The 25875-nt window shown below is 42.2% G+C and overlaps 2 protein-coding genes across 7 annotated transcripts; one reads left to right on the top strand and one right to left on the bottom strand.

Annotated features, from left to right (window-relative positions):
* Positions 1-633: 633 nt before the first annotated feature.
* Positions 634-10708, bottom strand: ARL6IP5 (ADP ribosylation factor like GTPase 6 interacting protein 5). The gene is made up of 3 exons (XM_059856790.1): positions 10455-10708; positions 2674-2891; positions 634-2355 (listed from the first exon to the last, which is right to left on the bottom strand). Exons 1-3 carry the CDS (start codon positions 10628-10630, stop codon positions 2183-2185), a joined length of 567 nt encoding a protein of 188 aa, XP_059712773.1. The 5' UTR covers positions 10631-10708; the 3' UTR covers positions 634-2182.
* A 1736-nt stretch (positions 10709-12444) lies between these two features.
* On the top strand, positions 12445-25309 carry UBA3 (ubiquitin like modifier activating enzyme 3). 6 transcript variants are annotated; one of them, XM_059856784.1, is made up of 18 exons: positions 12457-12584; positions 12702-12743; positions 15462-15582; positions 16532-16612; positions 18162-18244; positions 18794-18874; positions 19481-19524; positions 19813-19877; positions 20719-20874; positions 20992-21094; positions 21555-21668; positions 22468-22521; positions 22924-22960; positions 23040-23121; positions 23622-23722; positions 23869-23932; positions 24028-24082; positions 24538-25309. In XM_059856784.1, the coding sequence occupies exons 1-18, from the start codon at positions 12565-12567 to the stop codon at positions 24624-24626; spliced, it is 1392 nt and encodes a 463-aa protein (XP_059712767.1). In that variant the 5' UTR covers positions 12457-12564; the 3' UTR covers positions 24627-25309. The 6 variants fall into 6 exon arrangements, with proteins under 6 accessions (XP_059712768.1, XP_059712767.1, XP_059712769.1 ...); XM_059856786.1 differs by having other exon boundaries at positions 12482-12595; XM_059856787.1 differs by having other exon boundaries at positions 12499-12574.
* The last annotated feature ends 566 nt before the right edge of the window (positions 25310-25875 follow it).

Here is a 25875-nt window from a genome sequence, read left to right as displayed (position 1 = left end):
ACACTGCTCTCCAGACTGGCTTCAAGGCCAGGCTGGTGCAGCTCAGACTGCAGCAGTTGGGACAGGGAAGCACAAAGGAATATATAATATAGTGCTTTACAATCTCCAATTCAGGCTGCCAGGCACCAATTACTGCTACACCCAGAAGCTGCCAAACATGAATTTCCAGGTGGATAGAGCATGACCTGTGAAACTCTGCTCTGATCCATGTTCTCCCACCGAGCAGCTTCTCAGTGATCACAGGAGGAGGGAGGCAGCCACAGACATCACACCATTAGCCTGACTGCAGCAGAGCTGGTACCAGTACTGCTCAAGGCACAGCTCTCAGTAATCCTAGAAGCAGAAATCCCTCTCAGGTAATTAAGAGAAATGTGAAATCCCAGTTGAGTTGAGTTACATAAGAGACCAAAGATGCATGAAGAAATACCCTAAGTATTCCACCTCTGTAGAGCAGCTGTTTTAAGGATGCAAGAGCAAGGCTGGAACATTTCAGCTCAGAGGTCCCCTGGGCCCCAACAAAGCTGACACAGAGCGGTCAGAGCCAGCAGCTTAATCCCCAGCACAGGCTTGTGGCACAAGCCACAGGGTGACAGAAGATGTCCCACCACCCCAACCACAGACACATGCACAAGGTCGAGTTTCCAACCATTAGAATTTATTTTTCTTCATAACTGTGCAGTTTTTAAAATGCTACTGTAATGATGAAGTCGTAGGCTACTATGTTCTTTAGGTGTGGAAACAGTTTTTGAAAACAAAGACCATGCGCTACAAGTGAGGAACAGGCCATTGACTCTTCAGCTGGAATATACAGACATTTTTGATAAATACTGATCACCTTAACACTTAAATGGAATGACATGTTCAGAGTTCTACACAGTTCACTATGAAAACAGCATGGCAAGTTACATAAAAGCTTCAACTTCAAGGATCCTTACTTTTTTGTTAAATTAATTACTTGGTTAGAAAAGAGAAATGCAAGAATATTTGAAATGGAGTCTCACCTGGACAACTTTCCACCCCTGTTGTTGGTAAGCTCCTGTTATCAAGATGATTCCATCAGAGCTGGTAGTTAAGTCGTGTATATATAAAAGAATCCCCCACACTGCTTTCAACATCAGGAGTATTAACAGGCAAATATCTTCATGAATTTGGAATGGGTTTTCAAAAATTATATCTTGACATTTATTGCTTTTACTTGTAAACCTGAAATCCAGTTTATTCCTTTGAGAGGAGTGTTGGAAGTACAGAGTCAACAGATGCATGTTTGACCTGTATCTTTGCATTCTGGGTGAGAAGGAAAAAGATGACCCACGCTCAAGAACACACATACACCTCCAGCTACAAACAGCTTGTGCAGACTAAAGCAGGTAAGTCCAAAAGTAGCAGTACTTAAAAACATCCATGGGGTAGAAAGTCAGCTCATCCAACCTATTTCTTTTTCTCCCATGCTTGGCCAGAGTTTGGCTCTCCTACAGAGGGGAGCAGCATTATGGATGAGGATTTTGGAGAGCCTGAAGATAAATGTTACTGGGACTGGTAGGCAGTGCCATGTATATTCTACATACTTACAGCTATTTAGACTTTTTCAGGGCTGCTAAAGGAGGGCTGTGAGGTGAGGACAGGAACCCAGACTGGCTACAAGCACTGCACAGATTTACCACGTGCCAGTTAAGCTGGTAACGTGGCTCTGTAAATACAGAGCACTCAAGGGAGGGATTTGGAGGATGCAAGACATACCTGCTTGTGATACATTCCAGCTCATCTGAGCATCACCAGCCTCAAAGGTGCTACCCAGCATGACCTGGCTGAACTGCAATATTTTAGAACTGAGATGAAAGGGATGTTGCTTTAATAGACCAATTTGCTACAAGACAGTTTGAGAGACTGCATTCCATAGGTTTCTACCTCTTCCTCCTCTACCCCCAGAAAAAGAGACAAGCAAACATGGTTAAGTTAGTATGTATTTGTGTAAACACCAGAACATTTTGCTATACAATAGAAAAAAAGTTGCTGTTTTTATGTTCTTAGAGGAGCCCTGAAGACCTTGGAATACCTGTATCCTGCAACTATTAACCTGTACCACATGCATTTCCTGTTTTGTACATAAACTGAAAGCAAGCTTGAACAATAGTAAATAGCAACTACACTCCTGCAACAGGCAGAAATGCCATGTTGCAGCTGCTTACTCCTTCACTTTAGATATGTAGTCAGCCAGTTTGTTGATACTATCCTCTTGCTGTTCTAGAGCATCCAGTATGAAGCCCATCGGGGTCTTCTTCAAGCCTATCCCCTCCATCTTGTTCTGCAGCTTGTTCTGTATGTTCCGGAGCCTCAGGGAAGCATGGACAAACATCACTGCATGACAAAAACACCCTCATTAATTGCTAACGCCCAAGGAATGCATAGTTCTTGCAGCACTTAAGACACATCCCAGCACTGTGACATTACTGGAAGATGATGATGTATCAATGACTGCTGAAGTAACCACAGGTACTCAATTTAATAATAACATTAAAGATGGCTTGTGCTGCTTTGTGCCCCCTCCCCCAGTTCTGCTTTGGGACCACTTAAACACAGATAGCAAAGTTAACAGCTGACTTAGACTCTGCAGACTTGGTTGGGAAAGCTCAGGTCACACACCTCCAGCCTCCAGAGAAGAGAACAAATACTTACAGAGGAGAGGAAGTGTGATCCCAAACATGAACACCATGACATCTCCCAGGTAGGAGATCAGGAAGTAGCTAGACAGCATGATGGCCAGGACAAACGTGGTTGGGTACTGCTTCTTCAGCTTGCGGAGGACATCCTTGTTGTGTGACATCCACACAAAGCCCAGGAAAACCAGCACCACCACAGTGCCACCAATGAGCATGTTCAGGGGACTCAGAAACCTGGAGAGAAGAGGAACAACAACCAAAGAGTTTCAGAACCTTCATAACTTGTGTGTCCATACAGGATCAGCCAGCTCAGTGGTAATGTTTACCAGGGAGGTAAGGCATCGAAAAGGAAGTTGGTGTTGTGAAGACCTTCACCAAGGTCTTTAGAAGGAGCTAAATAAAGTAAAAAGCACAACTGAAGAAGAAACCCTTAGTATTGAATTTGGATAATCTTTGTATTTATGTTCTCCTCCTGAGCTCAGCTCAAGATGATGAGTTTCTGCAGCACATCATCACAGAAGCACTGCCCACCAGGACCCCTCCCACCTCTGCAATCAACTCATTTGATATCACACCCAGAGTCAGCACATATCCAGACAGCAGATGGAGACAACACTGACTGATCTTCTTCCTTCACATGACCAAAACAAGGCTCAGGGTAGGCCTTCAGATGAACTAAGTCTTCATGCTATCTTGTCTAGGTTTGCAAAATGGGAAAGGTAGAACACTGTGTAAAGGAAGTTACTTCACTACTTCTCATTTCTGAATAAACCTTCTCATTGGTTTACATCAAACAAAAGAACTGTATGAACCTGCAAAAGTAGCTCACCACTGTTAGCACAACAGATAGAAGCCCAGTCCCAAGCAAGCATGCCTGAGAGTCAGAAGGAGCTGGAGTATGTGAAAAAGGTCTTACAGGAAGAGCCAGGCCTGGCAAGAGAGTCACTGCTGAGGTTTGTGTTCTGTTATTGTTATCAGAGTTTCCAAGCAAACCAAGCCATGGAGTGGATCAGCTCTGGGCTATAAACAGCAAGGCCCTTTTTGGACGAAGGCAGAAACGTCACCTGCTCAAACCACTTCCCCAGGTATTTAGAGCCGGCTCAGAATCAAGGGTTCAGCAATGACTTTGCTGAGCTTGTTTTTGTACTCACCCAGAGCCCAGGCTCTATGGTATTTCACTTAAGTAGTATTAAGTTATGTGAATTCGTGTGCATTCTGATTTTCTGGCTTTGACATGCACTGATCTGATTACACAGCAGCTGAGGCCTCCAGGCTATTACAACTATGGCAGCAGCTTGACAGTGCCCAATAAAGGAAGGCATACTCAAGGTTTACTCTTGCAGACTTTGCAGCTCATCCTGCTGCTCCAAAGCTACCAAGCCCAGTGACTCACCACTCCTCCCCACTGCCAAGGAGGATGTTATGGTTTGTGGTCTGTGCTTCACATCCGGCCCAGGCAGAAGAAATCTGCTGCTGGTACTGCCAACACTCTACCTGCAGTGCTAGGGAGCATTTTCCTGGAGCAGGAAGAACCCCAAAGAATTATTTCACAGCAAGGAATGGCTCTTGATTCTTCAAATCAGTTGTGCCTACAGTGGATGGGACAGCTGGACAGAAAAAGATTAAAATTCAGAGTAGTTCCCCACCTGCTTCTGCTACTCTTGCTGAAAAGCCAATCGGGCTTTTTGGAAGTGGTGACAGGCCAGACTTGCTTGTTGCATTTGAGTCACTCCCTGTAGCCAGCCAGATTATATTTAGCTCTGAATTGTCAATCTAAAGTTTCCAGGCTGGAAAAAGTGAACAGCATTGCTCTGGAAAGCAATCAGTTTCATCTGTGCTCCTTTGCAGCAGGAGGAGGGTGACTCATGACTGGACCACACTGGTGCCTGGGTTATATATGTACCATTGGACATGTAAGATTCTTAAAGTAGGATTCACCTCCACACCTCAGCTGTCTTGGAGCAGAAATGGCCAAACTTATACAACTCACAGCAATCTTTTTTTTGTTGTTGTTGCTAAAAATCCATGGACAAGATAATCCCGGAAGCAACAAAGATCTAGGTTGAGCTCCACTCTACACTTTCCACGTGCCTGGAAAATACTCTCAAAGCCTTATCACCCCTATGCTTCCTGTTACTCTTATTACAACTTCAGAAACTTGTGGTGAAGAACCATCCCTCCATATTTATGAGGAAGAGACAGAGAGTTCTCTGCTCTACACTTCTTTCTGGTACTACACAGGTTCTGTGTAACTGCCTGGCTGTAAGGGATATGAAGAGGGGTGAGGGGAGAATGCATTCAGAAGATCCCTCTTTTCTGAGGAGAGTGATTTGAGTCACATGTTTTCTGAAGTGGGCTGCATTCCAACGTGTACAAGGGAACAGTGAACAGAAGTATCAAGTGAAGGCATTCAGAGCCACATGAACACAGATGGGGATCACAGTTGCCACTGAAAACCAGCATTCACATTATCAGCCATGTGTCCATGGACTTCACTACTGCTGATTACAGTGCTGGATAGGGTGTGATATGCCAAAGCCACCCTTTACTGCTTGACTCGCCCACAGCATAATTTACAGCACTCTCTAAGATTATCCTAGAAATTCATATATAGAAAATTCTTCTACAACAATGGCAGTATTAAGGAAGGCAGAACTCCATTGTCCAATTTTGCTCAGATCTGTTGGCATGCTGCTCTCAATAGCACAATAGCTAAAAACTAAAAAGGCAAAAACAGGGATATGTAATTTTAGAACAGAGACTTGGGAATAAGAGAGCTGTGTAACAGCTCTAGAAGTCACCTTACTGTTGAACCACCAACACTGATATCAGCCCTATTTATACAAAGGTCAGAACACAACAGGACAAATTTGTGCTCAGGCAAGGAGGCTGGAAGCCTTTCAGAGATGCAGAGGAAAGGTAAGTGACCAGCCATTAAGTATGTTACAAGATACTTTCTAAATATAATTCCCTTTAGCAGGGATTTATGAGACCTCAAATACCTAAAAATGTAATGCACAGAACTACCAGCCTGGCAAGGGTAAGGTGACTTGAGTTTATACTGCTCAGAGGTCTTAGGTGAAGAAAAACTCTTCCAGGTTGGACGTAAAACCCACTAATTTCTCTGATCCTGAAAGCAGTGAGTGTGGCAGGACTAACAGCATTTGGGGGTACCAACAGCTGAGAGCACCCCAGCTGGATGATCTCCTTTGTTTTCTGTGGTGACAAGGTACAACCCTGGTGGGATGCTGTGACCTCCAGTACAGCTGGGACAAGGTGACAAGGAAAAGCCATCACCCAGATTCAGTTTCCTGCTGCCCTGCAGATACCAGGCTTCCTTCAGCATCCACCTAGATACAAAGTAGAGACAATGAAAACAAACACATGAAAAGAAACATCCTGGATGGCTGCAGGGACAGGGGCATTGTCCAGTGTCAAGTAGGACCACAGAATACTTTGTACTGGTAGAAGCAGCCTCAGGAGAGCAGGGATGCCGGGGGTGCAGTTGTGTGGGAAGAAGTATTGGCAGCTACCCCTGGCCAGCAGAAACAGATGAGGATTAAATACTTTTTTTAAATTAGATTCATATTTCTAGGCACTGCCCTACATGCATCACAAAACAGGTCAGAATTCTCACACAGCAGCAGGAAACCACCAAAAGCTCTGCTTTCAGTGAGTTATCACAACACCTCTTCTTGTCAGGTTGTTTCATACCTGCACACTTGTGCACAGCCTTACAGCAGGAGAGGGGGAGGACACACAGCTGTAGCACAGGGGAAAAACAGCTTGGCAAGGCACATTCTTTGTGTAAGGCAAGTAGCCTCCAGCAGCACAAGTCCAGAAATAGGATAGGCCACATAAAAAGCAAAAGCAAGATAGCTCCATCCTCATATCATCTCCATTTTAGATGACTGTCTTGGGGTGATTATTCAGCAGTTGCTGTCACATCTGTTTCTTCCACATGTGACCGGGCAAGTCTGAACAAAGGCACCGAGTAGGTGACTGGCAGTTATTGAAAACATTTTTTACTTTATAGCAGCTCAGGCTGAAATAAGCATGAAAATTCCTTCTTAGAAGTCTTTTTGCTCCACCATGGCCCAAGCAGTGGGCAGGTTAGAGCACTAAAATGTGCTCATTTCTATTAATTTAAATAATTTGAAAGATGAAGTTCTGCCTCCTCTCTCCCCATACTTTGAGCTTCACTGAGGTTATACAGCTGTAACTCCAGGTAGCACACAAAACTATAAATAGCACATTGTCTCGAGGGACAGTCCTCAGCATCTATGGATTTAGCAATGCTTCTGCACCTACTGTTGCTCACTTGCATGGCTTTGAGAACAGGAGACAGATTCCTGCCTGCAAAACTGCCAGACCTTTATGAAGTTATGCACCAATATTATTATGCAACATGATTTAAAATTGTGTTTTGCTCACTCAGTCTTTCATCAAGCATGAGAGAAACTAAACATTTTGCTGTCCTGGAGTCTTTGTTCCAGCAAAGGGAATCCCTACAAGTACATCAGCTAAGGCAGTGATCTGGGGAAGAAACATGGAAAAAAATAATATGACACAGTTGTTGACTGCTAGGGTTGTACAGATGGGCAGTAGATGTTTTGAAGAAGTGGCAAAGGAAAGAGACATCAAACCTCAGGCTGCAAGGAAAATATTATTCCAAGGCAGAATGAGCACTCTGATGCAGCATCCCAAAACTCAGCACGCTTTTTTAAAACTGTCAGATTTTGAAGCTAATTTTTAGCAAGTACATGGCAACAAAAGCCTAGATGAAATTACATGAATTTAAAGTAGTTAAGTTTGAAGTACATGATAAGAGAGGCCTTGTTGGAGTAGGTGGAAGAACAGACATATTTCACTTATTAACTAAATTGACTGTTTGAGGGAAGTTGCAAGATGTGGGAGGCATTGAAGGCCCCGATTTTAATAAAAATTCATACAGGACTCACAATGACAGGGCCCTGGCCCAGGGTAAGAACAGGGAGTCCAGTTCTTCTATAACTAGGAGAAAGGGCAGAATTTTGTCAAGAGCTTGTTTTTTATCAGCAGTCTACTGCAACAGAGTTGTAGGGGGGAAAAAAAGAAAAAGCAAACAAGTCCAGAGTCCTTCTTCAAGGAATTTGCAGAGAGGGAGAGTGGCTGCTACCACCAGCCTGTATTTGTGGAGTGGCACTAATCCACAAATTTTAGTTTCTTGTTCACTGGTTTATTATTTTCTACCCAGTCCTGTAGGCTCAAAGTAAGACCTGCATTACTGCAAAGCACAACTTAATTTACAGGTAACAGTAGCTACAGGAGAAGGCAAATGAAGGGAGAAAGGCGGGGACACAATGCAGAAAGATCATTACAATTCCACTGTGCTCATGGTAAGGTTATTCCACACCTTGTGGAGAGAAGGTAAAAGGCTGGAGAGGTCAGCTTTGTTGTAGGAGGGGCAGTAAACTAAAGCTGTGGCACAAAGCACAAAGTATTTCCAGTATCAAGAAAGCTCCGGGCTAGAATTTCTGTGTCAGTCCAGCACAACCACAGTACTGCAACAGCTGAAAATATTATCTTTGCATTTCAAGTCTGTCTATATAATTAGACGGCTTATGACCAGGTAGAGTTGGTCATAGGATAAGTTTAGTTTTGATCACAGGAAGACCACTTTATTAGTGGTTCCAATAATCCTACCCTTAGGCCTGGACACAGCCCTGGAGTTCCTAAAAAGCCATGATTCATCATTTATCAGGGGTTCCTACCCATTACAGAATGAAGTGAAAGACAACTTAGTCATCAATTTAAATTTATCAGGAGAACTTTCTTTACCTTTCTTCCAAAGCCACAGTCTGGCCAAATGAAAAATATTTTTATTAAAAGAAATTGATACTTTTTCTCTCTTGAGGTATTATCCCATCTCCTTCAGAATTACTCTCCCATCTGATTTTACTTCTATGTAAGAAGAATCAGGTTCATCACATACCAAAGACTCAAAGACATGCAAGAAAAAAAATATGAGAGATAAAGATCCCACTTCAGGTCTTGTTCACCCTTAAGTTTTCAACACAGAGGGTTATCACTCAATATTAAGATATTATAATTGCAGTTCTTTTATTAGTTTCCATCTTCTGTGGCTCTCTTCCTCCTCCACCTCCCAACTCAGCACATTAGTAGGAAATAAGTGGGAGAAAAATCTCCCTTGATCTGAAGAAAAGCAATCAGAGTTCAAAAGCAGGAATTTAGGAGGGTTAATAAAAGCTGCTGCCGTCCCTGTCTTACAGGGAGATACCCTGTTTGGAGATACCAAAATTATTTACAGTCTTTTCCCACCTTCTTGGGCAGAAGGGCTGTCCCCCTGCTTTCCAGGGACAATGTGATTTATCTGTTCACTGTGAGCTGGCTACAGCATTGTGCTGCTAATGAGGGTAATGAACACACAAGTCTAGAAGGAAGTGGCAGAAGAACAGTAAGACCATGGAAGTCTCATTTTGCCAGCCTAGTAGTCTGTAAAGATCACTGCAACATATCCCCACCAAAATACACAAGAACAAGGCCTATGTCACTATACTGAACCTAAAACCATCATATGCATCAAGAAGAAAATGCAGGATTCTGAGCCAATCCTTCCACAGAGCACAGGTCGAAGTCCCCTGTGAGCCAGAGAATCTTTATCAACTTAAGATGCTGGGTCAACAGCTTCAGAAGCCCTAACAGGATGCAGAATGCTTACCCCCCGCAAAAAAAAAAAAAAAAATTGATTTAGGGGAATCACTCTAAGCCTCTGCAACATAAGAGATAAGATGTACTTCAGCCAAAGCCACTCTGGCCTGGTGGCTGGGCAGTTCTCCAATTTAAGCATTTGTGTGTTGCTTGTTGAGAAGAGTGGAGTATTTCAGTTTCCATATTAAAAGCTTAATCATCATTTCTGCTGCATGTCTTGCTTAAGAGCTTTCTGACCAAAGATCCTAGAGCAGTACCTGAAATAGAGTCACATAGCCTTTGATTTAGAAGGTGATTATAAGGTTATTTCCTGATTCCCTTCAGGAATGCTGGGTGTGACACAACATTGTACCAGCAGATGGTCCTACTTCGAAGGGTCTGAATCTTGCCCACCAGAACGAAATGAAGGAGTACCTTATTTATTTTACAATGAAGTTTTTCTGTATGAGCTAGATCAGAAATAAGAACGGCTTGCCGTGAACATAACTTTAAGACAGTAACAGAGAGCAGAATTTGTCGATGCATTTTTTAAAATTCAAAGCTGAGCGTGTCTCAGCCTGAGCAGCCCCGCTGGGCAGGTTCAGGAGGAAGCACAGATCGCTGCGCAGGATGCGGCTCCGCGAGCAGCGACATCCCGCACCTCAAGCATCGCTGCCTTCCGCCGGGCGCGGCGTCCGCAGCCTCCGCCTCGGGCACTGGCTGGAGGAAAAGCCCGTGGGAAAGGGAGATAACACACAGGGAGCCCTCAGGCCGGTCACACCCCACCAACACAGCACAAGCCCCACTGCTACCGAGTCCCCCCGCCGAGAGAGGCTGGAAACCAGGCCTCTACATTTTTGAACGACACCAGGGGTTTGAGGAGGGGCGGGAAGGGGAAAGGGGAGTGGAAGAGGGTAAGGGGAAAAGAGGGGAAAAGGAGGAAGGGAAAAGGCAGCTCCCCCGCCCCTGTACTCTCACATCCCGACCAGGGCCGGCCGGGCCCTTTCCCGTGGCACCGAACCGGGTCGCAGAGCCCCCGCCCGCGGACCGGGGCCACCCCACCGCCAGCCCCGGCCGTGCGGCCGCACCGCGAGGCCGCGCACTGACCCCACGATGGAGACGAGCGCGGCGGCCACCATCAGGTAGTTGGTCTGGTAGTAGAGCAGGTTGCTGACCACGCGGTTGTTCCATTTCGAGATGTCCTTGAGGTCGGGCAGGGCGAAGCGGTCCGAGCCGGGGAAGAAATCGTCCCAGGCCCGCAGCGGGGCCACCTGCACCTCCATGGCCGCCGCCGCCGCCGCGCAGGCTCGGGAGCGCCGGGCACCGCCCCGGGGCGGCTCCGGCACCGACAGCGACAGCGGTACCGGGGCGGCACTGGCACCGACCGCGGCCCCGCTCCGGTCCGGCCCCGCCGCCCCGCGCTGCTGAACCCGCGAGCGAACGAGCAGCAGCACAAGCGAAAGGCGTGTGTCACCGCCCAGGGCTGGCAGCTGACAGGGGCTGCTGTCAATAATCGCTGTAAATTCATTGTTCCTTCAGCGAGTGGTGATGCACGTTGGGCATTCACGTGGCGAAGGCACTTGGCATCATCTGTGAAACAAGGGATGAGTGGGGAGGGCACCACGAGAAGTGTCAGCCCCAGACAAGGAGGCAATGCGGGATGTCCCATGGCAGGGGGGCTCTGCTAGTGGGGTTGATGTCTTCAAGCTGAATTTTATGTCTTCACGCTGAATTTCCTCACCTTTTGCAAAGTAACTAATGCCACCTGATAATTTCCACAATAGAATTTGCCTCATGAAAAAAAGAACTTTGGATTTCAGGCATTGCGTCAGATTACATCACCTAAATAAATATGCATTAGGAGGGCGGAGAATATGTAGTAGGTGGGCGGGTTCATGTAAATTTTACTATATAATAGATAGAACTTTTTACCCCTTGGGGTTCTTGATCTGTGGAAACTTAGGTCACCTGTGCAGATTAAACACCTGTGCAGATTAAACAATGTCTCCTTACTAAACCAGACTCTGCTTAGAGAGCTCCTAAAATGGGCAACAGGGTGACCATGCCTTTGGAGGGAAAGGTTGGTGCCAGCAGCTGTGGTGTTTTGACCCCATGTCCATGTTGGAACACTTGCGTTTTCAGGCTTTCACATTTTCAGCCACCCACGGCTCGAGCGGGGCTGTTTGCATCACACAGCACCCAGGGTTTGCTGCGCTTCCGTGCATCAAAATCCTTCTCCAGATGCCAGCAGGCTGGCACTTGCTTCTCACAGCTGCATCCCTGAAGGATTTACATCCCTGAAGTTTGGGAGCCCAAGACTTGAGCACAGCCCAAGTTAGTCCTGCTCATCAGCTTCCTGGCCTGCACTGTTCTGGTTTATGCATGGTCCCTGTCCAGGCCCTGCCCAGGGAGTGCTGATAAGACAAAAGCCATTGTGGCAGGCAGCGACCAGCCCAGTGATCGCATTTGGGTTCCAGCCTTCCTGAAGGCTTTGAGGCACCATGATCTCCACACTTTGTCCCTGGGGATGCCCTCCATGACTCCCAGGAAGTTCTGAGTTCGGGGGAGGCCAAAGAGGCTCTGCTATGAGGAAAGGCTGAGGGAATTGGGATGGTTCAGCCTGGGGAAGAGGAGGCTCTGGGGTGACCTAATTGTGGCTTTCCAGTACGTGAAAGGAGGCTGCAACAAACATAGAGAGAGACTTTTTGCATTGGCCTGGAGTGATAGGACAAAGGGGAATGGCTTCAAACTGATTGACAGTAGGTTTAGATTAAATATTAGTAAGAAATGCTTCCCTCTGAGGGTGGTGAGGCCCTGGCACAGGTTGCCCAGAGAAGCTGTGGCTGTTCCATTCCTGGAAGTGTTCAAGGCCAGGTTGGATGGGGCTTGGAGCATAGCAGAAGGTGTCCCTGCCATGGCAGAGGTGAAACTGGATGGGCTTTGAGGTCCCTTTGAAGCCAAAACATTGGACTCTATGACCATCAGAGAGGCGGGCTCAGAGAGATCCCTCGGGTGCGGGCAGGCAGGACGGGAGGGAGCCTCTGTGTGAGGGATCGGGGGTGTCCCCGCCGTGTGTCCGTGCCGGTTATCACCACTATCGCCACTATCGCCACTGTCGCCACTATCGCCACAGTCGCAGCTGCACGGGCCGCGCTCAGCCCGCCGGGCCCGGGCCCGCCCCGCCGCTCGCGGGGCACTGTGGGAAGCAGAGGGAACTATGGCGGATGGTGAGGAACCGTAAGTGCCCTGTATGTGTGTGCTCGGCCGGCCCTGCCCCGGGCCCGGGGTCCCCTCTCCCTCCTCCCCGGTCTCTGTAGCGCGATACTGACCCTTCTTTTATTCTCTCTCTTTTAGGGAGAAGAAAAGAAGGAGGCTAGAGGAGCTGCTGGCGGATGGGTTAGTGCGGGGCTGCGGGCGAGCGGGGCAGGGGCAGCGCTTGCTGGGGCGGGGGTAGGTGAGGGCGAGCCGCAGCCCCGCAGGAGCTGAGGGCTGGGAGGAGGCTGTGGGGCCCGCGGGAGGCGCGGGCAGGGAGGAGGGAGCCCCAGGAGAGCTAGCGTAGGTGGGGCAGGGCCCTCGAGCAGAGAGGGCTGGGGGAGAGGAAGCCCCCGGGGAGAGGAGCGAGGGGCTGCCCCGGAGCGGGGCGGGAGTGGCGGGCTCGCAGCTTGGCATGGTGTGCTGAAGAGCTTGGTGACGAGAGGGGGAGAAGCTGCCTTGCCGGTCAGGGACCTGCGAGGGCCTCTAGGCTAGAAGCAGGTGACTTAAGGTTTTGGCTGAAAATTAAAAATTCAGACTGCAGAACAGTTGTCTCTGCACATTAAAACTCTTAAAAAAAATCTACGCACCTGCCTTAAAGGCCGTGAAAACGAATGTTGAGAGATCTTTAACATCATCTGCTTCCATCCCTTAACTATTCCATTCCATGTGCTTGTGTCCCTCTACCCTGGGCCACCAGGCAGGCCTGCCTGGGCACTGGCAGTGCATGTGTGTCGGGATGGGGCCACAGCATTCCCGGGGCATGTGGGATGGGAGGGCTGCATGCCAAGTCCCCCAAAAGCATGGAGCTTTGGAGATGTGAAGGTGACAGGGGAAAAAAGTCTGAGCTTAAAGCAGTATAAGGACTGTGGTGCTCTGATATTTCAAACAAAATTGAATATGAAAATAACTCAATGAAATAAATAAGAATGTTGTTGAACTCTTGTACCTGGTCGTGCTGTAACAGCACAAAAAATAAACACTCGAGAAAACTGTCTCTGAGATAAAACATAAAGTCTCAGGTTGAGTTACGGATGTTTTTCAGATCTCCACAATGTCCAATCCTCTAAAAAATGAACTGTAGTTTCATTGCAAAAGTGAAACTAGATCTTAGCGTTTTTATCAGTTAGGAAGGAAAATACACATCTAAACACAAATACACATCTAAACAGAAAAGGAGTGCTGCTGTTTAGTAGCTGTTTATAGGACTATATAAAAAATAAAAAAAAAACAAAACCAACTTATTTCCAGAAACGCTAAAAACTATAATATGCATAGAAGCAGTTTTTGTGATGTCTGCTGACCCATTTTATTTGCTTAAGTCAGTGCTTAATGCACCTCCTGGAATCTCTCTGCAGAGGGGGTGTTTTGTTTATTTACACCATTTCCCATTATGTGAAATATGTGTTTTTTCACATTATTGTGAAAACTAGAGGAGATACAAAAGTGCATCTGAAGTCGGAAGACCCTTATGAACTCAAGTAATTTTTGTAGGTTTTATTTAACTGCTCATATAGTAACTTCCCTCAACAGTTAATGAGGGGAGTCCAGTCTGCAATCAAATTATTATAGAATCCTGGAATGCTTTGGGTTGGAAGGGACCTTAAAGATCATCTCGTTCCAACCCGCTGCCATGAGCAGGGACATCACAGGTGAATTTGATTGATTTATTCCTGCAGTTTAGGGAAATTTTTCCCTGTTACTGAAAATCTTTTGCCAAATCCGTTGCCTGTAAGTTCAGTTATTATTGGCATACTGTGTTGTCCAAGTTCTGAATTCTGTGAAGATAAAGGAACTAACTCCAGATGTTTTCACCACATTTACCTTTGGTTTTGAGATGAGTTACGAGGAAATTCTAATAAATTCTAAACATTACTCAAGAGTTACTAGCCAAGTGCTTTTTATAGTGCTTCATAGGATAAAGCAGGTAACACTTTATCAGTGGTGACACATCCTTTGCTACTCAGGATTGGCTCTTTTATAATGAGCTTAGTTTTATATTAACGTAGAACATAATCATATTTATTGAGTAGAACTCTATTTATTTAATATGGAAGTAGGTGTTGATCTTATAGTAGAAAATTACTTGAGAGCTGATTTTGAACTATTCCTGTAAGTCTCTTAAAAATTTAAATCTATACTTATGTACTATTAAAAGTGACCTGCAAAAGGAGAAAAGGGTATTGGAGTATTTGATGTACCTTGAAAATTTAAAGGAAGATAACTGCAAACATTCCTTTTTTTCAAGTGAGACTGTTACTGCAGACAGGCTCGAGGATGCCTGAAAAATGGGGCAGTTCTAATTCCATGGTACCACTTGAGGGTGAAGAACATTCAAGATTCATGTCTTTAAAAAATATTTGTCTAAATGAACTACCCTGAAGATTCAGAGGATGATGTTGGGGCACATTACTGTAATTTATTCAGAGCCTCACAATTGTGGTTACAGACTGTTGTCCGTCAAAAAAACATACAAGACTTTTGATGGAAAAACAATCACCCTCACAATCAAAAGGAACAAGCTGTTTATCTGTGTCCTCTTCAAATTTGAGGGAAATAAAAGTAGTAAGACTGGGCCCTTTTTTAAACTGCAGGTCAACTTTTACTAGTAACAGTTAAATCAGTGGGTTTATTGAAATGCCTGGGTTGTTCTTCCCCTCTGTGCATATTTATATTATTGCTTTCTAGTTCCACAAATAAAACCCACTCATGCAAATGCTCATGTGCATAACTTACAGGCATAAGGAATATGCAGATGCATCTGTACAAATGATCAATAATTTAGGTGTTCTTTGCATAGAAAGTTGGAGGTGTGGCTTTTCCTGTCTGATGTTGCAGCTGAATTTACTGTGTTCTGTGCAGAATGGCTGTTGATGGTGGGTGTGGGGACTCTGGAGACTGGGAAGGTCGCTGGAACCATGTAAAGAAGTTCCTCGAGCGATCTGGACCATTCACACATCCTGATTTCGAGCCAGGCACTCAAGTGAGAAAGACTTAATTTCAATCAAATATCTGTAGAGTGTGTTGCAAATTATTGTAAACAGGTTCATTAATTGACCACCAGCAATGTGTGAGTACTAAAGCAGCATGAAAAGCTTGTGTTTTAATCAGTTGAACATTTTGGTCCTAGGAGAACGTGTTGTGAGTTTTTTTAATACGTTTATATTTTTAAGTTGTACACTGTTGACTTCAACCTTGCTGCCATCATATATAAATATATAGCAATGTATGAATTATGCTGGTTTTGAGTTTCACATGAAAAATAGCAGCATTTAAATCTCAATTTTTAAGTAATTTGATACAGTGAGGAATTTATTGTACTTAAAGAAGAAATTAGTGTTAATATGAATATTTTGAGAACTGGATAAGGTACGTAGTAGGGTAGACTGTTTGAAATATTTCTTCTGCTTTTCTTCTTTTGTTGTACATTTTGTTTCAGAGCTTTTGGTTGAAAGCATTTTCCTGTTACCTTTTAAACGTACTGTTACATTATTTACTAGTTGGACACTGGGGTGAAGGAACAGTTCATGGAAAGCAGTTACATACTTAACATTTTCAATTCTATCTGTCCAGCAATGTTGTCTATCTGTTTAGACTTATTTTGTATAATATATATGTGAAATATCTGAAGAAGGATAGCATTATCACCTTAAACCAAATAATAATAAGAGTGGACCTTGCTTTTTTCATGGTCAAAAGTAATATAAAAGTAATATACTGATATCAGCAAAGGTCTTGATTCTCTCTAAGTGGGGATACAAGAACTGCATGAACTCAACAACTGATTAAAGTCCAATATGTAATTACTCCTGCAAATACAAAGCTGCTTTATCTGTAACTCACTAGGCACTGAAAATTTATGGTAACATGTTTGTAAGGGTTATGAAGTAAAGCACAAATTGTATTAATTTTTTGTTTTATGTTTTCTGCAGGCCCTTGATTTTTTGTTAAGCACATGTAAAGTGCTAGTTATTGGAGCAGGAGGATTAGGATGTGAACTCCTGAAAAACCTGGTAATTACTGTGTTTTAACCCTTTTCTTCTTAGAATCTTCTCTGTTTCTTTTTCTTTTTTTTCTTTGACAAAAGTGTCTTTTTTAATTAGCTAATTTTGCAGTTCTGATTGTATATAGCTACTAGAATTTTAAGTTCTAATCAACATGTGTAAAATACATGTTGATACAGACAATAAAGATGGAAGGATGCCCTTGAAAGGTGGTATTTTCATATGTTGCATGTTACTTCTTCAGCTATCTCAAAGCTTGTCTTGAGGTACAACAGGCTGCTTTGTATGAAGAGTAGCCAAAAGTTCATGTGCAGCCTTATATCCAGTCTGATATTGGTGATTTTCCCTAATTGCCAGATCTAGGGAAGTGAAGTCAACTAAGGAAAAATCATGCTCATAATGCTACAAAGTGTTGTTTGAACTGCAAAAGTTTAATTATCCTGTTACTGTGGTTTTTATCCTCACAAGCACTCATATTTATCTCAGTGTATCATTGTTATGATCCCATTGGAGTTTGGTATTTGGACTATTACTCTACTTCCCCATGTTTCTATTTAAGAACAAGGATTTCTGTTGCATAGGATAGCTCTGTTTGTTCAGAAAATGTAAAAGGGAAAGTTTCAAAGTCTTTACTAAAAAGATGGACTCTTAAAGGAAAATGTAAGTCATATTTTGTATATGACTCAAATTTTTTCGAGTCACTTCAGAACATCACAACTCATTTCTTTTCTCTAAACCCCATGTTTTACAGCTTATATTTCCCTTTAACTGCAGTGCACATTGTTTCTTTGTGTGTGGCTGATGTTGCTACTTTACCAGATCAGACCCACGATACAGTTTTAAGGCAATTTTACTGTAAAGTTATTTGCCAGATGTAGTGATGTCCTGCATGCAAATGAGATGAGGCAGAGCTTCTGTCAGAGGTTCAGTATGTTTTTAGATAGGTGATTTTTGTGTTTGCCATCTCCTTCAGCACTGAATGCCATGAGGAATGCTGCCTTGTTTTGAACTGTGATGTCTGGGTCAATATGCCAGACTCATTTATGCCATTTATGTGAAAATGGTTAATGTCCCAAACCTCAACAGGAATTTTAAAAAAGCCTTTTAAAGGAAGTAAACTTTCTTTTTCCTGTTTCTGCCGAGCTTGGAAGTGCTTATGGTATTTGTTTAAGTTCTGTTCTTTTTTCCCCCTCTCTTGAGGGGGTGGGACTCTTTTAATTTACTCCAGCCACAAAGGAATACTGCAGTTTCCCCTTACAGATCAGCCTACTGTTGGCTTCCCTGTGTTAGCACTAGGTAGGCCAAAGCAATATTGCCTTCAGGAGAGCATTGTCTTTGACTGTTGGAATGTTATTCATTCCATCTGTCTGAATACCAGCATCAGCAGCCCAACAAAACCCCTTTGAACCAAGAATGACCATGTACCTGTCTGCACGGGCAGTGAGGACCAAATACATTTGTTCCTCCAAAGGTTGCTTTTTTGGCATGGGGAGTGAATTCTGGAGCTTTGTGAGCATTTCATTTCTTGTTAAATGAAGCTGACCTTCTCTTTTCCCAGGCACTGTCTGGTTTCAGACAGATCCATGTTATTGACATGGATACTATAGATGTTTCTAACCTTAATCGACAGTTTTTGTTTCGGTGAGTGATATTTTACATTTTCACAGTTTAACTTCTGGGTTTTTTAAAATGTACCCAAATAAAACATGTCAATATATTCATTATTTTGGTTGGACAAGAGGTCATTAAAGATTACTGGACCTTCTTGTCACAATAGTACTCAGAATTAACTAAAAATTGCATGTGATTTCTTCTTATTTTGGGCTCTGTGGCATGAAGAAAATCAACCTATGTTCCTTGCCATTCCACTACAGCTAATGACTTTTGGAAAAGGTGACACCTAGGAATAAATGCACACAGATTGAGATCTTAGATTTTCTGGTACCTTTTTCATCCAAGTACAGTGAAAATCACTGGATTTTTTTGGTGCTGATAACTGTAGTTATCTCACATATGATGCTTTACAGGGATCATGGAATGGTTTGGGTTGAATGCCTTAATATATTATCCAATTAAATAAATTCTCCTAAAGTAACAATTAGCCACTTAATTTGGTATTGCAATGCATAGAGATTGGAAAGATAAAATCTGCTAAAATCAAGCTTTTGGGATTGCTTGGGTTTTTCCCAGAGCGAAGGATGTGGGGCGGCCGAAAGCAGAAGTTGCAGCAGAATTCCTGAACAGCCGCATTCCCAACTGTGCTGTGGTACCGTATCCTTTCACAGAGAAGAAGCCTGAAGGCTTCTGTATCCTAGAAAACTCGGTGGGTAGTAGGAGTATCTGAAGTATTTTGCTGCCATCCTGTTTCTCATACAATAAAGAACACATTCATTCAGCTGGTGAGTTGAGAATTCTTTCTCCGTGCCATTAACATACAGGAATCTGCATGGGAAAGGCTCAGAAATTATTTTGTATTTTTCCACTGAGTCTTTTTATTCCAGTGCAATATTGTAATTTTCACTGAGATACTGGAATTATTCACCGGAGAGATTTGAGTAAGCTCTGGTAGGTGGCATTAGTTTATAAACACAGAGCAGCATTTACTGATAAAGGACTTTGTGAGAGCACATATTTTGAGTTTCCTAAATATTTCACCTTCTGAACTTTGCTGTTTAGGATTATTCCATTGTGCCCTTTACTAGTTTTGTGAGATGTTACAGCTTCAGCTGTGGGAATTTAATCTCAGATCACATAGTTTTTTAGAAGGTGTTGTATAGAATTACAGTAATGAATTAGATAATATTTTGGCTTTAGGTTAGCAAAGAGAAAACAGTAAACTTAACTATAAATATATTCCTTTACTGGGCTTGCATTCAGATATTTTAAAAAGATTCAAGACATGGATGAAAGCTTCTATCGACGTAAGTAGCATTTGTTTTCCTGACAAACACCCACTGGTGCTTTGGGGAGCCTTGCAGATGTTGCTGCTCACTGCTTTTCCTGGTACTTTGCTTGCTAATTATTTTAGTCTTCCACAATATACTGGAAGTAGAAGTAACACACAGACAAAATTTAAATACACCTGTGATACAGGCAGTCTAGAGGAGATAGCTAAGCTACTGTCACTGTCCTGTTGTGGACAGAATACTTTGCTTGTCTTAGGAAGTCTGCGTTAGTGTAGATTTTGAATAATGTTTTTTTCTCCCCAGAGTTTCATATTATTGTTTGTGGGCTGGACTCTATAATTGCAAGAAGATGGATAAATGGCATGCTGGTAAAGTTTTCAATCTTCTTAATGCCTGGTTATTGCTTGAGTTTAGATGACTAAAATGAAACATACTTGCATAGAATGTGTCATGAAAATGAATGAGGGCTGTTGAAACCCATGGCTTTCTGTATACCTATTTCTCTTTTCTTTCTGTGAGCAGGATGAATTGCAGGCTCTCTTACCTGCCCTTTTCTTGAGAAGTGTTAGCCAACACCTGTGCAGTGCCCTGCAGGGATAATGTCATAGTTAGGTTACACTGCTTGTGGCCTTCTGCAGTCAGCTTTTGAAAATCAAGAAAGAAAGCTCCAGAGCTGCTCTGGATGCTCCCATTGTGATTTTTTCTTCATTACCCAAACAGTATTTATTATGCTGCAACTTGTAAATGCCATTATTTGGAGCTGCACTGTTACAGAATTCTGTGACCAGAAAGCTGATAATTTTATCATTGTGAATTTGTTTGTAAAACAATGATCTGGAGTATCTACCTGTATTAAAATAAAAAAGAAAAGACAAAAGCAAAACAACAAGTCAAGAATCAAACCTTCAACCAACCAACCAACCAACCAACCCAAGCATTTGTTCTGATGAACTATAAGAACATATATAGCAAATAATAGCATTTATCAGGGGAGTAAGGGGAGGAGGTAGAGGGTGAAGGTGGTTGATAAAGTCTTGTGCACTGACAAATAAGTAGTGTTTTATATACCTTTAAAATAAATGGTACATTAAGCTCTCCATAGTTGGGTATACCTTTAAGAATAAAATTTTAGGATTTTTTTTCTTCCTGCAACTTGTTTAAAAACCCAAACCAAACCAAAACCAACCCCCCACCCCCTCTATTTGTTAGATGTCATTTTTGCATTATGAGGATGGTGTCCTGGATCCAAGTTCCATCATACCTCTGATAGATGGAGGGACAGAAGGTTTCAAAGGCAATGTCCGTGTGATCATTCCTGGGATGACAGCGTGTGTTGAATGCACGCTTGCACTTTACCCACCACAGGTAATTCCCCCAGTGAAATTGCCATCTCTTCATATTCCTCTGCTTTGCTGGTTTCTTTTTTTAGTACTACACCTAATGTGTCATGGTTTCTTCTGGTTTTCATCCCTGCCCAACCAGGTCAATTTTCCTATGTGCACCATTGCATCCATGCCCAGACTGCCAGAGCATTGCATTGAGTATGTCAGGATATTGCAGTGGCCAAAGGAACAGCCTTTTGGAGGTAATTAGTGTGTTGTAATGTTGCTAAATGAACATTTCTTCTTTTAATTAACTTGAGTTGGGTGTATATTTTAATAAAACAGTCCTGCCTCCTAACCTTGTGTGGTTCACTGTCATATTGAATCTAAGCCTCCTCTGAGCTGGAGATGGATTTTTCTCTTCTTGAACTCACTCTCCAGTTCCATATCTGATCGTGTTTCTCACACTGCATAGCGTCTTTCCTGAGTTGAAATGTAACCTGTAACAGCTCTATAAATTGTGCAGTGATGATAGTTTGTGTATAGGATGTGCTAATACTAAAGATGTTTGTAAAAATAATACTTTGGTTATTTAAAATGTCAAGTTTCAATAGCTTCATGGGGTATTCATTTTAAATCAGGGATTTTTTTTTTGACCAAAAGAATGCTGTGTTTCAGAAGAACTTTTATAGTTGCAATTTATCTTTAAATTCTTTACTGTAGAAGGTATTGCATTGGATGGAGACGACCCTGAACATATACAGTGGATTTACCAGAAGTCTTTAGAAAGAGCATCACAATTTAATATTAAAGGTGTTACCTACAGACTCACCCAAGGTAAGGGGATGGCATTTCACCAAGTTGTAGCATTTGCACCTAGGCTGGATTGGCATTCTTTGTATTTGTTATGACTAAGCTGGCAGCTGTGCTGGGATAGTTCTCCTCACCCTTAAAACAGAAACAAGCAGCTTGTTTCCTCTGCCAGCACAAATATTTTTATGACAAATCAGATGTTCAGGCATTCATGATGAATCAGAGGAACTTATCTGGGATAAAGCTGAACATTCTTTTTGCTATTTTATTTTTAACTTGGAGCAGCTCCACAGTTTACATTACATGGTGAACACTCTTGCTGGGTCAAAGAATAAAAACAAAGGGATGTGATTGTCTTTTTTAGCAACATTTTGTGCCAGTTCAGGCTGGTTAAGTCTATAGCATCTGTTCCTTTCTGCTGTCCCTGCCTCTGTTCACATGCAAGTGCTGACACTCATTTAATCAGCATTTCAAACACTAACCAAATAGAAAACTCAACCATCTTTCCTTTGTGCATTTCCCCAGTTTAACAGGGAAAGAACAGAGTTTAATTTCCCATGCTAAATACAGAATACTTGCTTTCAGAGCTTGTTCAGTAGTTCTATTTGTTTGATACCTGCCTTTTTTCAATGCGCTTGATCCATTCCTAAAATAAAAAAAGTGCCCAAGTACTGCAGCAGCATGCCATTATACCTGTTTGTTACAGAAATTCCTGGACACTTGAAAGTACCTTTGGACCCACCCTTTGAAATTATTCTTTCTTAAAGTAGTCTCTCAATACCGTTTCTTAGAAAACCTAGAGCTGTATGTTTTGTTTTTACAGGGGTGATTAAACGAATTATTCCAGCAGTAGCTTCTACAAATGCAGTAATTGCAGGTATGCTGAAAGAACTCATTTCACTTCTACTTTACTGACTTGAGAGTTTTGTGGAACAACAATTTGGAATTGAGTATCTGGAGTGGATAATAGTAAATTTTAAATGTGTCTGATTTATTCTTACAGTCATATTTCTGTTTTCCACAGAGAAACTGTAAGTGACTGGATAAATGTAACGACTCTGTGAGGGAGCAAAAGCATTTAAGACTGGGGAGAAAAATTGAAAAATACAGTGCATAGGCTTGACGTAGATTAGTGCCAAATCTGTCCAACTGCCTTCAGATGTTTATTTTTCTCTTTATAGATTGTTATACTTGATTATTTTTGTCACTTTTTGTACAACTGTGTGATGTCTGCATGTCTGGTAGAGCTAGGTGAAGAAATTCTTTTTTCTCATTCCAGCTGTTTGCGCCACGGAAGTTTTTAAGATAGCCACAAGGTATTTAATTTCTTATTAAGTACAGACTTGATTTCCAGCAGAATGCCATATATCAACACTGACATATTTGTCATTACAGTGCATATGTTCCTCTTAACAACTACTTGGTGTTCAATGATGTGGATGGATTATATACATACAGTTTTGAAGCTGAAAGAAAGGTTAGTGCCATTAAAGGCTTGAAGGCTTGTTTCCTTGATTTGTATTTATGCACTTTGTGTGTATTTCTGAACCTCAGTATTAAATCAGTTGGCCCCTGGCACTGAATAATAATATTTCTGAAGTTTTAAAAGTGGAAACTACAGTGTTACTGATCTGCTATTTCTGCAAAGTAGAGCTACAAAATAAGATCCTCAAACCTAAGACAACTCATGGGCAGATCTTCTCAAAATGAGGTTATGGCAAAAATTGATCTGAAAGTTTGTAGTATTGGATTTTATGTCAGATGAAATTTGTCATTCATAAATACTTAGGTGCTGTTGGGAGCCAATCAGTGGCAGACTTCAGAAGGAAATTGGTTTTGTCATTAATATTTACAACTATTAATATTTCTAGAGCTAAAATTTCAAAAAACACAACACAAACAGTTTTGAGACCTTCCTAGCAGCATTTCTAAAATCATCTTTAACATGATGTGTATTCTTGTGCTGTTTTGTGGTAGGAGAACTGTCCAGCCTGCAGCCAGCTTCCCCAAAACATAGAGATTTCCCCATCAGCTAAATTGCAGGAGATCCTGGATTACTTAACAAATAATGCTTCATTGTAAGTTGCAACCATTCTGAGTAATTTAATAATTTGTTGGTTTATTACTTATAAGAGGTAATTTTAAAATGTATTTTTAACATGATTGCCTGGTTTTGTTTTGTTTCTTTTGTTCATTTCTTTGTTTTTAAATCTTTTATATATAGGCAGATGAAATCTCCTGCAATCACAGCAACTATGTATGGGGGAAATAAAACACTTTATTTACAGGTAATCTGAACATAAATAATTGACTTTAATATTCTGAATTTACTTAAATTTTCTGAATTAAAAAAAAATTGGCTTTTTTTTGTTTTGATTTGCAGACAGTAGCTTCAATTGAAGAACGAACAAGGCCAAACCTTTCCAAGACACTAAAAGGTATCATGGAGCTGCCAGGTGTTGATTTCCAAGTTAGAGAAAGTCAGTTTCACCCCTCTGTGTGGATATTTAGCTTTGTCTTGCATTATGCAGTAGAATTTGCTTTATTGTCCTTGTACATTTACATTCAATACACATTCAATTTTAGTTTCACATTGCTCAGGTATCTCAATTGTTTAAAGGTGAAGAGCAGGCAGATGCACAGAACATTGCAACAAAGCAACCAAATATCTGCTGTAAAATACACACTGTCCAGTAGAGGTTTATATATCTTTCTCAACAAGGTCTGTTTCCTGGTTAAATTAGATTAATATTAATTTAGCCAGTGAGCTGTTTGCAGCTTTATTTAATCATATTTATGGTTTGTGGGGATAGCATTTCTCATTTTTTTGGGGCTTGAAAAGGCAAAAAACTTGGGTTTAATTAAACTAATGAAGCTTTTCTTTCTGTTTCAGAACTTGGGCTTGTGGATGGCCAGGAACTTGCAGTTGCTGATGTTACTACACCACAGACTATGTTGTTCAAACTTCACTTTACCACTTAATTTATTCATAAGTGAAGTGCAAATACAGCAAGAGAAATCTGTGCCCACCTTATAAAACAAACATACTCTGTGGGTGTTAAGGCAGCCTGAAATGTTCCTGTTAGTGCCAGCATGGTTGAAGGTTAGGAAATCTAAATGAATCACCATATTTCAGAATTGTATGTAGAAGCCAATATTTGGTGGATTATATTTGTATAAATGCTTATTCATGTACAGACCTCTGATGTATAGAAATACACTTTTCCCGAGTTTTGTTGTCAAAATATTCATGCTAACGTACTTTCAAACACATGGAACTTTAAGGTGGCCAAAAGTCTTGTTTTCAACATGTGTGCACACAAATATGCAAAGAAAAGATGGTTTTAAAAGGAACCACAACAATCTGGTTGTAGGTTGTAGAACTCCTGAGACTTACTGAGTCACCTTAAACCAAAGGAGGCAGTAGATTAAAATGAGGATTTCCCTCTTATTTGGTATTGATCAGTTTTATGGAAGGTGTTAAATATGCGATGGCTTTGTTTACAAGAAACACAAAAGGAGAAAATTATCAACTGTACATGAAAATACAGATGTGTCTTTTCACTGTCCCCAAGCAGCCACCATGCACAGCATTGCAAAATTATGTTCAAATATCATTGGTGCTGTTAAGGTATTTATTAATAAAAAATCAGAAAGACACCTGAGTCTGTGGCTTTTCTGTGGACATTCAAGAGCATTTATAACCTCCATTAAAAAATCTGGGGCATCATCAGAGACTTAAGGAGTGCCAGTAAATTCTAGTCTGATGTGTTAGCTGTGTTTGAAGTTCAGAATTTTTTAACTATGAACTACATAGTTTAAAAGGACGAGGATTAATGGGTACAAATTGAAGGAGGTGGGAAATACACGGATATAGGACAAGGAGTAGTGGGTACAAATTGAACAAGGGGAAATAGGGGAATAGGACAAGGAGTAATGGATGCAAATTGAACGAGGGGAAATAGGGGGGTAGGACAAGGAGTAATGGGTACAAATTGAACGAGGGGAAATAGGGGATAGGACAAGGACTAATGGGCACAAACTGGAAAAGGGTAAATTTAGGCTAGATACTCGGAAGAAATTCTTTCCTGTGAGGGTTGAGAGGGGTTGGCACAGGGTGCCCAGAGGAGCTGTGGCTGCTCCACCCCTGGAAGTGTTCCAGGCCGGGTCAGTTGGGAGCGGAAGATGTCTGTGCCCATGGCAGGGACTGAAACCGGACGGTCTGTAAGTC

The sequence above is a fragment of the Haemorhous mexicanus genome, chromosome 11 (genome assembly GCF_027477595.1).
Source record: "Haemorhous mexicanus isolate bHaeMex1 chromosome 11, bHaeMex1.pri, whole genome shotgun sequence".
Classification (NCBI taxonomy): Eukaryota; Metazoa; Chordata; class Aves; order Passeriformes; family Fringillidae; genus Haemorhous; species Haemorhous mexicanus.
This window is presented reverse-complemented; position numbering and strand designations above follow the sequence as displayed.